The sequence below is a fragment of the Trifolium pratense genome, linkage group LG1 (genome assembly GCF_020283565.1).
Source record: "Trifolium pratense cultivar HEN17-A07 linkage group LG1, ARS_RC_1.1, whole genome shotgun sequence".
In the NCBI taxonomy this organism is placed as follows: domain Eukaryota; kingdom Viridiplantae; phylum Streptophyta; class Magnoliopsida; order Fabales; family Fabaceae; genus Trifolium; species Trifolium pratense.
This window is the reverse complement of record NC_060059.1, coordinates 33,748,347-33,763,942: the sequence shown is the minus strand read 5'-3', so window position 1 is coordinate 33,763,942 and position 15,596 is coordinate 33,748,347. Positions and strand designations below refer to the sequence as shown.

Below are 15,596 nucleotides of genomic sequence, written 5' to 3'. Positions count from 1 at the left end.
ATTAAATCAATACTCTCGCACGTGACTTAACTCAAAATCATTACAACACTAATGAAGGATCGTAAAGCATTAGAAACAGACTTGAATTGAATGAACACTATAAAGAGAGTATGATCTTACACAATTGCAGGTTACATTCAATGAACTACATCCTAAACTACCTAGATTCTACCTCCGAAGGAGTTTAGCTCCTCATCGTTCTTCGTACGCTTCCTCGCTTCATCGCCACGGCTCGTGAATCCATGATCTGATGCGCTTAGAGCTCTCCACTGGAGTGTTGAATCACGATCTTCAAGTTCCAAGACCAGAATGTAGTAAAAAGTTGCAGAATTTTCCAACCCGAAAACAGAATTATGCAGAAAATATATATACAGAAGGCAACCACGCCGCGCGCCAGATCTACCACGCCGCGCGTGGTTGCAACTCCATCACTATGCCGCGCGTGATAACAGAATCACGCGGCGCGTGATCAAGTCAGAGGCAAACTTCTTCTTCAATCAAGACTTCACGCCGCGCGTGGTCAAAGCTACGCCGCGCGTGATCAAGTCAGAGAGCAACCCAGTTCCTGAACAAAGCTTCACGCCGCGCGTGGTCAAGTATCACGCCGCGCGTGATCAGAGTGGAAATCTTGGCTCCCTGTGAGCTCCATCACGCGGCGCGTGATAGGCTACGCCCCCAGCGTAGTGAAAATCCTTCATTTCCTGCAGTTTTTCCTGTTTTCTTGCAAAATAAGTAATCAAGCTAATGGTTAGATTTCTCTCATATTTATTGCTAAAAACCTACTAAAATGTATCTAATGTTGCTAAAATAGGCATGGAATAGAGAGTGTGACGATTTGTCATCAGCTTGTATTGTTGTTTTTGTCATACTCCACAAACTCCCCAATGTAATTAGCAAGACCCCTCCTCACCTTCTCAATCATCATACCAACAGGGACGTTATGGATTTGCACCCAACAATTAACATGATAAAGAGGGATATCATGTAAAGCCACACCTATCTTCATGCTTTCAATAACCAAAGTGAAGTTATCATAAAGCCAAGACCCTCCCTTGATAACCTCCTCCACATCTAGGGGATGAAAAAATTGGAATAAGTATAAACCCTGTGTGGCTTCCTTCACAACCATACTCTTCACCGGTCGCCAAACATCAGCCAACCGCGCCTTCATACTATTGAATTTAATAGGCCTATCATGAATGAAGTGGCCCACCAAGTAGAGATTAACATCGAATTGTTCATCAGAATTTTCCTCCAGGTCGAAATTCAAAGCCTCCTCCTCAATATTAAGGTTATCCAAGTTAATCCCTTCCATATTATTAGTACACAAGCAATAAACCAAAAAATAGAGAGCAACAGGTTGTCAACGATACAAAGATCCCACAGAAACTCTCACAGAGTGGAGAGATACCCAAACCTTAGCAGAGCACCGGGAAACTCGCTAAATTTTGAATTACTAAGTTTGTTATGTAACCCAGACAAAGTAAAAAGCAACGAGGATGATATCCAGCAAAAACAAAGCTAATAGACGAGGCTGACAAACAGGGAAGATCTGCGATTAGAGAAAGTCAGCGGGAGCAGAGTGACGGCGGCGAAACTCACGGTCCAAGCAGGGATAGTGACTAGTGGTTAACAGAGCAGAGAAGCATCACCATCGATGCGTAGCGGTGAAAGAAATAACTCTTCAGGTAAACCATATCACAGATCGCAAATCACCGCGATAAAGAAGGACTCAACAGTATTAAAGAAATCGCGTGAGGAAGAGGTGTTGAATCAAGTCATGGAATTGTTGAATCGTAATTTGTTGAATCACAACCTCTTAGTTAATCGCAATTGTTGAAACGCTCTCAGTTTAATCGCAATATTTTGAATTGCCCTTCATCGGTTGTTGAATCGCTCTCTATTGTTGAATCGTTCTATGTGATTGAATCGTTCTATGTGATTGAATCGCTCTCTGTTGTTGAATCTCAAAGCCCCTCTTTTGTTGAATCGCTCTCAGCTTCAAAGAAGAGACCCTCTGTGAAGCAGCCGTAGGGAAAGGAACATTAGGTCAGGTGAAGCAGCCCCAGGAAAAAATAACAAAGTTGGAATTCAATATTTCCTTGGGCTAACAAAGTTTATTAAACAATAAACAAAGTTTATTTGCGTTGAAACAGTTTGATGATGATGATGTTGTTCGTACTCCATCGCCGCATCCTCTTTAAAAAATTGAATACACAAATTTCTTTAAAAAAACTTATTGAATGTACAACGGTAGAGAAAAAAGGTTGTGGTTATAAGCTGACATATATTACACAGTATCACACAACCTTGTTTAACTTACTATCTGACTCTCTCCGTGCTTTCAAGCATTCTATTTAAAAAATGATTTAGTCAAAAAGTGAAATAGTTCATTTTGTTCAATTCTCGGACATTGACTTTATACATTTTAATGAAAATAAAAATTTTACACAAACTTACTATTTATGATTTTATGATTTATATTCATGTTATTTATTTATTTTTATTTTTTTTTACTTCTTTTTGTTTTTTGAAAAAATCCCGCTATAAGCATGTCTATCACTATCATTTCCCACCAAAAATAAAAACCTTATTATATTTCCCAAACCATTTTGACCAATTTTAACTATCTTCCTCAACACACAGAAAAAACAGAGCAAATTCAGAAACCCCAAAATGCAGCAAAACAACAATCCAATCCCAATCTCACTACACAACGCACACGTCAAGCTTCTCGCTTTCGATTTCCTAACCCTAACACCACCATCTTCCCCAGACTACCCCTTCACCCGCAAATTAATCCCAATCACCCGCGCAGAAACCCTAGGAACAATCGTCCTCCGCGATCACAAACCCGCTAAATTCCTCCGTTTCGCAATCGACGACGGAACCGGCTGCATCCCTTGTATCCTCTGGCTGAATCACATGACTTCTCCTCATCTAGCTCGACGTCGTAGTCCACAGGATCTTTGTCTTCTTGCTGATGCTGCTGCGAGATCTGCGGAAATGGTGAAGGTTGGTGTTGTTGCTAGGGTTAGAGGGAAGGTTACTGGGTTTAAAGGTGGTGTGCAGATTACTGTTACTGATGTTTTTGTTGAAAGGGATCCTAATGCTGAGATTTTGCATTGGATTGAGTGTGTTAATTTGGCTAAGAATTGTTATAATCTTGTTAATGTTCCTTCTTCTTCTGGTTCTGTAACGCTTAAATAGAATTAGAAACTTTGTTATGCTTTTTGATTTTGTTAATAAGAGTAGTTTAGTTACTAAACGATGTTTTATTATTGATGTTTAGCAATTAGAAGAAGAAATGTTGATTATTGAGAGAGAAAACGAAAATGTATGTGATGCTATGAAGGACGGACACCGGATACGACACACAATTGAATGTAATTATAAGTGTCAGTGTCCTGTCCGATACGGGTAGAGTACCGATCCGATGTGCTTCATAGATGTGATGTAAGAGCATGAGGGAAAACGAAGATGCGTCAAATCACAATAATACCCTTGATTATTTCGTTAAATGACAAAAATACCCCTTGTTAATGGAACGTGTTTTCCTCTAATTGGATCCCTGACGTGACAGTGATTGTTGGAGTGAAAAAAGGAAGCAATACAACGAAACACCTCTCGCACTCTTTCTCTTTCAAAGTTTAGGGCTAACTCTGTCTTTTCACTCCTTGAACGCATTCGATCAGCAATCGCGAATAAACGGACACAACCAGATTAAGCAACGAATTACCACAAAGTGCTTCAAATCAAGGTTCTTAATTCTTAATTATGCCATTATCGTATTATTAATATTATTATTGTTTTTTTTTTTAAACTTGTTACAAACATGGGAGTGTTATTTTCTTTCTTTTTATTCTCAGTAGTGAAATACTGAAATGTAGGCTCGTATGATATGTGAAAACACAATAAACCGTTTTGTGCGTAACAGTAGAATTTTGTTTCGGGGTTGGAACTTAATAAGCAGCTGTTAGTTTGCTGCTTAAGTTTAATTTGCATGGTAGAGGTGTGTATACGGGATTATGATTTTTTAGGTGGGATGTGTTAGTGAAAGATTAAATGTGCTGACAATTAAATGTGATTTTTAAGATTTAAAAGAAATTATTACATATAACGGATTTTGGTGACCATGGGCATCTGGGTATGAGTTATCGGCAGTCTGTTTGGATTGAATTATTTTTTAGCTTATGAGAAACAACTTATGCAAATAAATAAGCTTTTATGTATTATTATAAGTTTTTCAAGGTAGTTCATGAGAAAACAGTTTATAAAGATACAATTTTTGTTTTTTGCGGCTTAAAAGATATACAATTTTTGTTAGTGAAAACTTATAAATTAACATAAAAGTTTATTTATTTGCATAAGCTATTTTCATAACTAAAAAATAAGTCAAATTCAAACCGACCCTAAATATTCCTGTATAAACATTGAATGAATGACCAGGCATATAGACTTTTTTTTCTAGGATGCTAGAGTCCAGCTCAATAAGTTTCGTTATGTTATCTTTATTTGTGCCTTTGATTCATTCATTCTTACACCTGCGCAGATAAAGCCTCAACAATAAGAAGAATTACCAGTGATATTATGTGATGGACTTGTCCTGAATGTAGAGACGACAAGTCAAAGATCTGTATTTACTGTTATGTGTAAGCGCAGATGAAAGGAGGAAATATTTGTAACTTCAAAGGGAGGCATGTTTCTGTAGCAGTAGCCCTAGTTGCTCTTGTTATTTTTAGCTCATTAGTGTGGACATCGGAAAGAAACCCATTTGCCACGACTTTAAGATCAGCTCAAGAATGGTACTACTTACCTACAGGTTTGTATTCGAGTCAGAAATAAATTAATGACGTCAATCATTTACCACCATCCCCTCTCTGTTATACCTTTGTAGGTTTGAAAACATTTACCGAAAATGCTTATAGGTTTTCTGCTGTAAAAAATATACACAGACTGAATATGTATAATGAAACCTCTTGTGTAGGATCTGATTCTTAATAGTTAATTGGCTTATAATTGATTGATTCTTAACTTTTTGTTGGTTTTGAAACCATTTTATGTTGGTGTTTTCTGATTATATTTTTTCATTAACCTGATATATTTTTGTAATCAACTATGCTGAGGATTTTAATATTTTCTGTAAAAACGCTTCTGCTCAGAATTTTCTGCGGAGGTCCCGATTGATTCAGTGGGAATTACAAAGCCAGAAAAAGGTGTGGAAATGTCCTTAACCCCCTTCATCGAAAATGGAACAAAACCACAACTTGGTATCGACGGTGCAGCAGCCATAGATTCTATACGTCCAGAATCTCCGGATATTCTATACAATCAAGATTCGAATTCTTCTTCCAGAAATGAAGGTAGATTTTTATTTTCATTCTTAATTTCATCACAACCAACTTCTGCTGCTACTCTATTTATGCATCTCTATCAACATAGTTTTTCTGCAATCAGTTTTTTGGTACATCCATCTTAGAGTCAATAAGCATGCTGAATAACTTTTTCTTTTTCCATTTCACTATTATTGGTTTACATATCATTCAAAATTGCAGTCACATTGGGAACCAAAGAAGAAGAAAAATTTAAAGAACATAAGAATCTTTATCATCATCATCATCATCATGTGATTGAATGGAACAAGGTGGTAAAACATCTTACGAGGGTTGCTCCATACAACTGATTTTTCTCATTTATGCTCACACATATATAACTATCCATACCCTTAAGCAGACCCTTACTCTTCAAACAATTAAAACACAAGATAATTTCTCTTCAAACATTCTGACACTATGTATTCTCTTTTAGTTGTCTGTTTTGAATTAACTGTTTCCTCGTGAATCACAAGTTTACTTACTGTAGCAATTTGTTTCTCTTCTTTCCCTTTCTCAAACTATGTAAGAACTAAGAGGTACTATTTCCACTATCATGCGCACTCTTTACAACTACATAGTTGATCTCCATGAATTCATGCAACCTTAGCCTAGAAATAGAAGTTTGCTTTCAAATGTTACAACTTTCTAATAAAAATTTATACAGTTTAAGTGTTTGGAGTTGTTAAATACAATTAGAAGTTCCTCTTTGAGAGTCTCCACTTACTAGCAGTATGTCCATTAGTGCAGTCTAGAGTCTACACTATTTAACAAGTGACCCCCTTTGCAGGGGAAATGGCCACGGTGCTCCAACTACTACTGTACCAGAAAATTAGCAAATACTCTGCATGTTATATGTTTTTTCCATGCTTGCATTTGCTTAGACCTTGTTTCTTCATTCTTCAGTGAAGTTTGCAGGGAAGGTTTAATGTTGATTGGATTTATGTTTTGCAGCTTGTGATTATGCCAAGGGTAAGTGGGTTGCAGATAGCAGGAGACCACTTTATTCTGGTTTCAGCTGTAAGCAGTGGTTATCAGTAATGTGGTCATGTAGAATGACACAAAGACCCGATTTCTCATTTGAGGGATATCGCTGGCAGCCGAAAAGTTGTGATATGCAAGAGTTTGACCGGTCCAAGTTCTTGACAAAGTAGGTATAATTCTTTCTTTTAATTTGATCTGGTTTTAGTAACACATCTCAACAGGATTATTTCCTGGTTGCTATATTTATTTGATTTTTGTATGGTACTGCATTATGAAATTTTTTGGTTTGATGTTTGATTTTTGGAAAAAAAATAACACAGTTCCAACTTGCTTTGGAACCATTTCTTAAATAAGAATATATTTATTTCTCAGTTATATAATCTAATCATGCTCGTCCTTTTCCTGACTCGAGCAATTCATCCAAAAACTTGTCTTCTACAATTCATAATTGTTGTTGACATATATATTATTCCAATTAATAAAACTGGAATTTGATAGTCGGTACATTTGTATTTTGTTAAATCTGTACTTCTAATCTTTTCTTCTTCTTTTTCTTCTGCTACATGTGTATTTATTTAAATGTTAATTTGTGAGCAGTGTTTAATGCTAATGTGGAATGTAGGATGAAGGACAAAACAATTGCATTCATAGGTGATTCATTGGGCCGGCAACAATTTCAATCTCTGATGTGTATGGCCACTGGTGGAGAAGAGAGCCCAGAAGTTGAAAATGTTGGATGGGAATATGGTCTCGTAAAACACCGTGGAGCTATACGTCCTGACGGCTGGGCTTACAGATTTCCCAAGACAAATACCACCATCTTATATTATTGGTCAGCTAGCTTATGTGATCTTGTGCCTCTCAACAACACAGACAAACTTAGCGACGTTGCCATGCATTTAGACCGCCCACCCGCTTTTATGAGGCAGTTTCTCCATCGCTTTGATGTTTTGGTTCTCAATACAGGACACCACTGGAACCGTGGGAAGCTCACTGCAAATAGGTGGATAATGCATGTTAATGGAAAACCAAATGAAGACAAAATGACTGCAGAAATTGCAAATGCCAAAAACTTAGCTATCTACAGTGTAGTCAAATGGCTTGATTTGCAACTTGTTTCGCATCCCCGGCTCAAAGCTTTCTTCAGGACTTTATCACCTAGGCATTTCTTCAATGGGGATTGGAATACTGGTGGGAGCTGTGATAACACTATCCCGTTATCAAATGGCAGTGAGGTCTCACAGGAAGGATCTAGTGATCCAGTTATTGAAGGTGCACTGAATGGTACAAAGATTAAGATACTCGATATAACCCCTCTTTCGCAATTGAGGGATGAGGCTCACATGTCCCGCTACACTCTTAGAGGAACTCTTAACTCTAGTGATTGTTTGCATTGGTGCCTGCCTGGAATTCCAGATACATGGAATGAACTCCTAGTTGCTCAGATATAGTGTCTTTCACCCCTTCCCTCTTTCTAATATTGTTTTTTGGGAATCAGAATTTGTCTATTCTTTTTGGGAATCTGACCAAGTATTCTTGGGCAAATGTATTTCACAATTTACTCTCACTGAATAGTGAATAGGATTATAGGGAGATCATATTATTTTATTTTACTCATTTTCAGTGTGAACATTTAGGTGAGCTTTGATATGTTTTGAACCAAGAGACTAGTAAGGAGTCAAAGGACATTAATCGGCGAGGCATGAGCTAAATACCATCCGCATTGCCCGAGATATGACATGCTCTTTATCACCAATTTGAAATAATTTTGTATCAATGTGTATGTATGATAACAGGTTTCATAAAGTAAATATATTGGTCTACACAAATTTTTGGGGTGATCTGGTTTGAGTATCAGAACTGTCTCTCAAGGAGCTTATACATTGCACATGTTCATACAATGGTTTAGTTAGAATTATCTATAATCAGCATCAAATTTACTTAAAAACTCATGCTTATTACTTGCGAGTTTGATCACCTAACAAACTGCAATTGAAAATAGTGGAAAATCGTCATCAACTATTATGCCATGCACCTGTTAAAAGATTCAAAAATCATTAGAATGATGCACCTGTTAAAAGGTTCACAAATCATTGGAATGACAAGAATCTTTGAACAATTTGGTGTTACACGAGGCGCCACTTCTATCTATTTCACGCTTTGGAGCCACTACTGTGATTTTCTATCCATTGAAAATCGGCTCCATTCTTCTCCTAATTTTCTTCCCCTTATTTATTTGCTCTCTAATTTGTGTCCATTCTCATCATAATATAACTACTCGTTCTTTTTCCTGTATTTTTTTCTCTAATGTACTGTAAGTTCTTGTTTTGTTAGTTTTGTAATTAAATTTTAGTTAAGTATAATTTACACCAAGAATTATGATTTCTTTTGATTCATGTAACCAATCTCACTTGGTGTTCACCAAAATAAAAAATCACTTTGGTAAAATAAAGCTTAGTTATTAAAAATAAACTGAAATGATTATACAATAATATTTGCAAAAATGATTTTGCTTCTGTACAAAAAATGATTTTCCAGATAAATTTAAATTAATTTAGATAAGTCATTTCAAAAAGGAAATCTTATCAAATTTTTCTAAATAGAACTCTTATATATAAACAGTAAGAGCTAAATAAATAAATAAAACTAACTCTAAAGGCTTGGTTTAGTGATAAAAAGATAAGTCTTGAATCCAAAAGGTTCAGGTTCAAGCCTCATTAATTTATTTAAAAGGAGATAAATGTAAATACTTTTGTAAATGTTATTTGAGCGCCAATTTCTTCTATAAAAAGAATAAATAAATAAAAACTAAAAACTGGGGCATGTGTGTTTGGCTAATGCTTTAACCTTTTCATTTAATCATTCATTTTTTTTTTAATATCATCATCATATTCAAACACAAATAGCTTCTTTTAAAATGAATTATTCCAATGTCGATTAACATTGGATAACATAATATCATTGACAAAAAAAGAACATCATAAGGTAATGGATGATCAAAATTTCACCATCAATATTGCTATACAGAAAATAACGTTGTACAATAACAAAACTCTTATCAAGTGTGGAGCCCGGGGAAAGGGGCATATATTGGGAGTATCCAAAGTAATAATAGGCATACAACCAAATGCCCTAGTTTTGTTTTGTATCAAAACATATCTATAATCAAAATAAATTTGAATAAACAAAAAATACAGAAATTTCCTCAGTTTTCATACACTACCATAAACTTAATGAATTCAAGTCCTTAAACTTTGGCAATCAAACAGTAAAAGGCATAACAGTTTGCCTGCGTGAAATCACCAAAGAACACATTATGTTTCTCTATAGCAATGATTTTCTCTATGATCACCCTGATCTCATGCTGGATTTTGTGAAGCTTCAAGGACTTCCAAGGTCAGTATAGTCCACACACCTTTGGCATTTTATATGCTGCATAACATGGTGTGGCAAAGAAGGTATATTCTGAACGCCAAATATATTTGAGCGCGTCATTATTTAACTTTAACCTGAAGAATTAGATGCACTTGCTTTTTAAAAATGGTCCTTAGCTCTTCATTAGCTTCTATTCCTATTCTCCTGTGTAAAACAAACAAACAAACATGAATAAACAAATGTTTACTACGTCCAACACAATGATGCCAAAATAACTCTTTAATAAAGGATGAAGGGAAGAGAAATGAATCCAGGTCCTCATGGGAGACGGATTAGGGCATGAGGAGGGACGGTAGACTCAAACAAGAAACTGAAATAAATAAATGACCTATCCTAAGATGGAAAAAAAAAGCGAAAGAACTTTCATGGACTGAAAGGTCATCAATCCCATCCGAGTTCAGAGAAGGGGCAAGATGGAAAATGGGCACAACCATACATGACAATCTCATATACTCCCTCCATTATTTTTAGTTGTCATTTCAAGGTATTTTACACATACCAAATAAATATAAAGTTGTTAGTTTTGATGACATTATTTGTCATTTTCCTACATATCCTTAATTATTTATAATCCCGTTCCAATTATTTCTCTTTCTACAATAAATAGTTAATGGTTTTATTGACAAAATAATCATTAATGTTGCATTGAGCTTTATAAATGATAACTAAATAGGAACAAACTTTTTCTACAAAAACAACAGTTAAAAAGGAACAGAGGGAGTATATAACAAAAAAATTCAGTTGTTTTCCCATATTCTATGTATAAACTCAAATCGCTATGCTCCAATAATGTCATATCTAAAACAAGTGAAATTGGGATAACAACAATAGCAAACTTTGTTAAACTACACAAGGAAAAGCCGAAGAAAGAAGTTACCCAATTTTTGAGCCATTCTTCCCTATGAGAATCTTGCGTTGGCCTAGTTTGTTAGTAACAAAGTGTTGCTCAATCCTAATAGAACCATCTCGCAACTCTTTCCAGTCAACCAACCTATGTTCAATGTCATATGGAATTTCCTGAATTGAGAAAATCGTTAGCCAATAACACTATTATTATCTAATCCTACAACATACCCATCGCAACTTCTAGCTATAAATCAGAAGAACAAGTGAATTCAAAGACTACCTGATGTACATGGTCCAACAACCTTTCACGCACAACTTCTAATGATATCATTTTCATAACTTCCTCAGTCATGGTAAATGGATCTTCTTCCCAGGGTCGCTGTACTGCCTATTGCATAAGAAACAGTTAAAATCCAGTGTTAAGTCTTGGAGTGTCCAAACTCCAACATATCAAGACAAAACTAAATAAAAATGTAATTGTAAAAGAAAAATAAATGCATAATGCATGGTAAAAAAAAATACGATTTCATAAATTTTCAAGTCTTGCACTACAAGGTGGGACAGTCTTGCTACACACAGAAAATAATATTGTTGTTTCCTTAAAGTTGCCAATACTATAATTTGTATATAACTAATAGATAGAAGAAGTAGAAAGATGCATGCCTGCTCCATCAAGTACTGAGTTAAATCTTTTACTCCAGCCCCCTTCATTCCAGATATCATGAAATGCCTAAATTATAAAAGAGGCATTAGAAGCAAGTTTAAGAAGTAGAGTTCATCTACAAAAATGTTAAAACTACACTGCAGACAAGTGTTTCCCCTAACCTTCATACAAAAGTAATAAGACCTTACCTTTCAAATCCAGGAAGATCTTTGAATTCTTCAGCAACCTTCAATAAATCTTTCTTTTTCTCTACTAAATCAATCTTATTAATACACAAAACTCGCTTTTGAGTTGGAATGGATCGTTCTCCCATACGCTGAATTAGTCTTGTAACTCTTGAATCAGGCCTATATTGATGGTATGTTAAAAAAAAAAGATGGGAGCATTAATAATGAAAAGAACAAGAATGTATCAAACTACATAAAAAGAATGTACTCAAATGAGCGAAACATGTGAAGAGACATAAATACAGTAACAACAGATTGCTGTCACACAAACAATTCAACAAAGCAACAATCTAAATAAGCTTTCCAGGGTCCACACAATCAGAAGAGCCTTATACATCCCTTTTATCGTTATAAAGATGACTTCATAAGTTTGAGTCTGAAGCATCGACACATACAATGGACACGACATGCAGACACCACTAATGTCCAAAACATAAGTTTGAGTTATTAAATACGTGCACCGTTAAGGATATAAATTGAGAATCAAGAAGATTACTACCAAGACAGAATGAAGACGAATACCATAGGAGACAAAATAGGAGAGTGGAAATGGGAAACTGGAAAAGGGAACTGGGAAAGAAAGCTGAAGAACGAAGATGAAGATGTGTGTATGCGTGAAGACGTGCATATGAAAGAACTTTTCAAATGCCTATTTTTTACAAACAAAAAAAAAAGTAGCCATGTCTGAGGAGTGTTGAGTCAAAGTGAAGAAAAAAAAATTGGGGATACTTGTCTGAGGCTTTTGACAGACCAACATGTGTCGTACAGGAATCAAATGAGTGTCAGTGTCCGAAAATGTCTAACATGTGGACACACCTAAACCTATGAGTGTTTGTGCTTCATACTGCTTGCATACAAATGATTCATCATCACCTGATACATCATACTAATGATTATTATAGGAAAGAACAAAGAGAAATCCTCTGTTAAATTTTCAAAGAGTTACCGAAAACCCTCGAAGTAATGCCCAACTATAAGTTCAGCAGACAATAAGATTTAATGAATCAATGACTGACTAGGAGATGAGTTGAATACTTGCAGTGAATCAAGAAAAGCTATGATATTTGATATTCAAATCAAGCTTTCAGTAGATTCAAATCTTATATATAGCCATAAGTTAATTAGTGCAACACATCTACAGCCACATTTGCTTGGGTAAATGATAGAGAAAACTTGGGAAAGTTCTAATTACAGATTTCTTGATAAAAATATTTATGATAAAGGAACAATAACCATTTTAAGTGGCTACTCAAGCCAACTTTACCAAAAACACAGCCACTTTTATTAGTTTTTTACCAGATTCAAGGCAAACTAATTTAACACGAGCTTCATATTTGGAATTTTCCAAAAAAGGTTTAAAATATAAAGAAATAGGTTAAAACACGAGTGTTAGAGTATTCCTCAAATTAAACAATAACACTTTACTTTACCTGGTAATATGTCTATGAACATCAAAAATGACTATGAGCACTTCATAAAGATTGACTGAACTCCAAGCACTTTCAACACGGGCCTTGACATCCCTATAAGGGAATCCAGCATAATTTAACGTGAGCCCTGGGGTATCGAAAAAACACTGCATAGAGAAAATGATATCAGTGCAAATATGTAACAACGTAAAATGCATTATTAAATTAAAAACCTATCATAAAGCAACACAATGAAACGGAAAGATCATGGCTAAAATAGTGAATCTCCGAAGTGACAAGAGGAACTAAAAGGGAGCACAGCATGTTGAGAACAAAATGAAGTAGTGATATAAGTGAGGTAGAGGAGCAATCCAAGATTTTAACATGATGCTTAGCATAAAGGTTTACATGATTTCTTTACCCAATAAGCTATATAACTGTTCCAGAAAAAGTGCAGCAGTGGTTTCATTCATTATTAGCAACAACTTCTTGAAACACCTTTTTTCCCTATATAATTTGCTTATTGTCAAAGTCAAAACTCATTCAAATCCAAATTAAACATATAAAAGCAAATATGTGTGTTTTCTAATTGGTTTATGGGAAATGTTAACGAGTTCCCCGGGGGCACTTTTTAAGTACTTTAAATAGTAAGCTTTTATGAAAATGTGTAACGTCAATGCATTGGAAATTGAAATGTTTAACTTTTTGAATAAATAATTTCTTTAAATGAAATCCTTAAAGAGCGTCTCGGGGGCACTCGTTAGCAAGACCCTTGATTTATTTACTTGCTTCTAGAAATATTGTAATTGTATTTTGCAATTGGCAAAAGGATGTAAACAACAATGGTCTATAACTAGCATTAAATTTGTTTCAAAGTATCCCTACCAGTGCCAAAGCACAAAAACATAATCAAAGTGTTCTCATTTTGCAATATGAACTTTTCTTCACTTTACAGAATGAAATGAAATCTATGCATCTATGCAAAATGCACAAAAAAGGACACCAGGTTCCATTGAAAACGATCATGCATATATCGACAGTTCATCCTTTACTGATACCATTGAATACTTAACCAGTCAAACATTATTGATATAATTCAAGTAGTCAAGTATATCATACAATGAAATCCATGCAATCAAACAGAAGTATGCCCCTATTCTAACTAAGATGCAAAACTCTCATATTCGGCATAAAAAGTATACCATTTTATTGCATGTATTACTTTATTATAAAGCAAAATAGCATAAGCCTCTACTGTAAGCTCAGCATTCAGCGAAGTTACTCACAATTTGGGTGTCTCCTTTTGTCAACACTCCAACAACTTCATGAGTTGTGGTGTTCGTCTTCCGTGAAACAGCCGCCACCTTTGTTCCAACCTATGATGAGAAAGCAGAAAAAGCATATATCATATTTGGAAATCATTCAACACGATTGCCTACAATGAAAATTCATAAGTTGTCACTAACGAAAATTTTATCTTCATAAGCTATTATTTTATAAATTACCTTGACTACGAGTAATACATAAAAGTTTATTTATTTGCATAAGTTGTTTTACTAAAGTTAAAAAATAAGCCAGTTCAAATGGTCACTAAGGGCCCGTTTGGATTTGGCTTAATTTTGAGCTTATGAAAATAACTTATGCAAATAAATAAACTTTTATGTTAATTTATAAGTTTTCACTAACAAAAATTGTATCTTTATAAGTTGTTTTCTGGTAAGCCACATTGACAAGCTTATAAATAATGCACAAATAAACTTCTTTTTTTTTGTTTACAATAGAGCTGATGATCGAACCCAGAACCTCTAGCATACAACCCAAACCCCTCGCCACCAGAGCAAACCTAGTGACTTAATAAATAAGTTTTTATGCTAATTCATAAGTAGTCACTAACTAACAAAAATTGTATCTTCATAACCTATTATTTAATAAAGTACCTTGACAAGCTTATGAATAATACATAAAAGCTTATCTATTTACATAAGTTGTTTTGCATAACCTCAAAAATAAGTCATTCCAAACGGACCTTAAATCAATTTGATTGAAAGAAATAAAAGACAAACCATATAATTAGTGAGAGCAGATTTGCCAGCATTAGGAGCACCAATAATCCCAACAGACAAAGATTTCTGATCTTCCTCCTTCACAACACCCCCATCAGTTTCTTCATCATCATTATCATCTTCTTCCTCTTTATTCAACGCAGCCTCCAACAAAGCCTTAGCAAGAGCCTTTCTTTTCCTCTCATACTCTTCATCCTTAAATTTCCGTTTCGCCTCCGAGCTCACCTCATCTCCGAAAATGCCCTCGACTCGGTTTCTGACACCCTCATTCCATGTGGGTTTAGGGGGATCGTTGGAAATGGGGATTTCGTAGTGGGAACTGTCGAAGGTTGAGTCTGAGTTTGAAGGTTGTGAATCGGGTTCTGGAGTGAGTGGTTCGGCGGAGAAGAAAGCGCGGAAAATTGTGGTGTGGTTGGGTTTGTGGCGGAGAAGAGTGGTTTTTCTTAGGATTTCGAAGGCTTTCATTGTTGGTTTTGGATTGAAAATCTATGGAAGAGAAACCATGGAATTGAATTTGAAGCTTTTTTTGTGTGAGGAGGGTTTAAGGGGTTAAGGACTTGCAACGACTGCGTTTCGAGAGACAGACAAAAAAAATT

The 15,596-nt window shown here is 35.3% G+C and overlaps 3 protein-coding genes across 3 annotated transcripts; 2 read left to right on the top strand and 1 right to left on the bottom strand.

The window, feature by feature from the left end:
- The first annotated feature begins 2,622 nt into the window (after nt 1–2,622).
- On the top strand, nt 2,623–3,416 carry LOC123902529 (CST complex subunit STN1). Its single transcript, XM_045952289.1, has one exon. The coding sequence runs from the start codon at nt 2,677–2,679 to the stop codon at nt 3,208–3,210; it is 534 nt and encodes a 177-aa protein (XP_045808245.1). The 5' UTR covers nt 2,623–2,676; the 3' UTR covers nt 3,211–3,416.
- A 183-nt stretch (nt 3,417–3,599) lies between these two features.
- On the top strand, nt 3,600–8,195 carry LOC123902528 (protein trichome birefringence-like 14). The gene is made up of 5 exons (XM_045952288.1): nt 3,600–3,760; nt 4,553–4,822; nt 5,163–5,363; nt 6,327–6,522; nt 6,979–8,195. Exons 2-5 carry the CDS (start codon nt 4,663–4,665, stop codon nt 7,805–7,807), a joined length of 1,386 nt encoding a protein of 461 aa, XP_045808244.1. The 5' UTR covers nt 3,600–3,760; nt 4,553–4,662; the 3' UTR covers nt 7,808–8,195.
- A 1,200-nt stretch (nt 8,196–9,395) lies between these two features.
- Nucleotides 9,396–15,596, bottom strand: LOC123899437 (GTP-binding protein ERG). The gene is made up of 8 exons (XM_045950567.1): nt 15,001–15,596; nt 14,224–14,313; nt 12,959–13,104; nt 11,490–11,648; nt 11,301–11,367; nt 10,918–11,025; nt 10,669–10,808; nt 9,396–9,935 (listed from the first exon to the last, which is right to left on the bottom strand). The coding sequence occupies exons 1-8, from the start codon at nt 15,463–15,465 to the stop codon at nt 9,851–9,853; spliced, it is 1,260 nt and encodes a 419-aa protein (XP_045806523.1). The 5' UTR covers nt 15,466–15,596; the 3' UTR covers nt 9,396–9,850.

Bases quoted from the DNA above. Each gene is read 5' to 3' on its own strand.
- LOC123902528 (XM_045952288.1), top strand. From the start codon at position 4,663: ATGAAAGGAGGAAATATTTGTAACTTCAAAGGGAGGCATGTTTCTGTA. The intron at 4,823-5,162 runs GTTTGTATTCGA...GCTTCTGCTCAG, and splicing joins ATGGTACTACTTACCTACAG to AATTTTCTGCGGAGGTCCCG. The intron at 5,364-6,326 runs GTAGATTTTTAT...TATGTTTTGCAG, and splicing joins TTCTTCTTCCAGAAATGAAG to CTTGTGATTATGCCAAGGGT.
- LOC123899437 (XM_045950567.1), bottom strand. From the start codon at position 15,465: ATGAAAGCCTTCGAAATCCTAAGAAAAACCACTCTTCTCCGCCACAAA. The intron at 11,026-11,300 runs GCATGCATCTTT...CTTATGCAATAG, and splicing joins CTCAGTACTTGATGGAGCAG to GCAGTACAGCGACCCTGGGA. The intron at 10,809-10,917 runs GTAGTCTTTGAA...TTCTCAATTCAG, and splicing joins TGTTGGACCATGTACATCAG to GAAATTCCATATGACATTGA.
- LOC123902529 (XM_045952289.1), top strand. From the start codon at position 2,677: ATGCAGCAAAACAACAATCCAATCCCAATCTCACTACACAACGCACAC.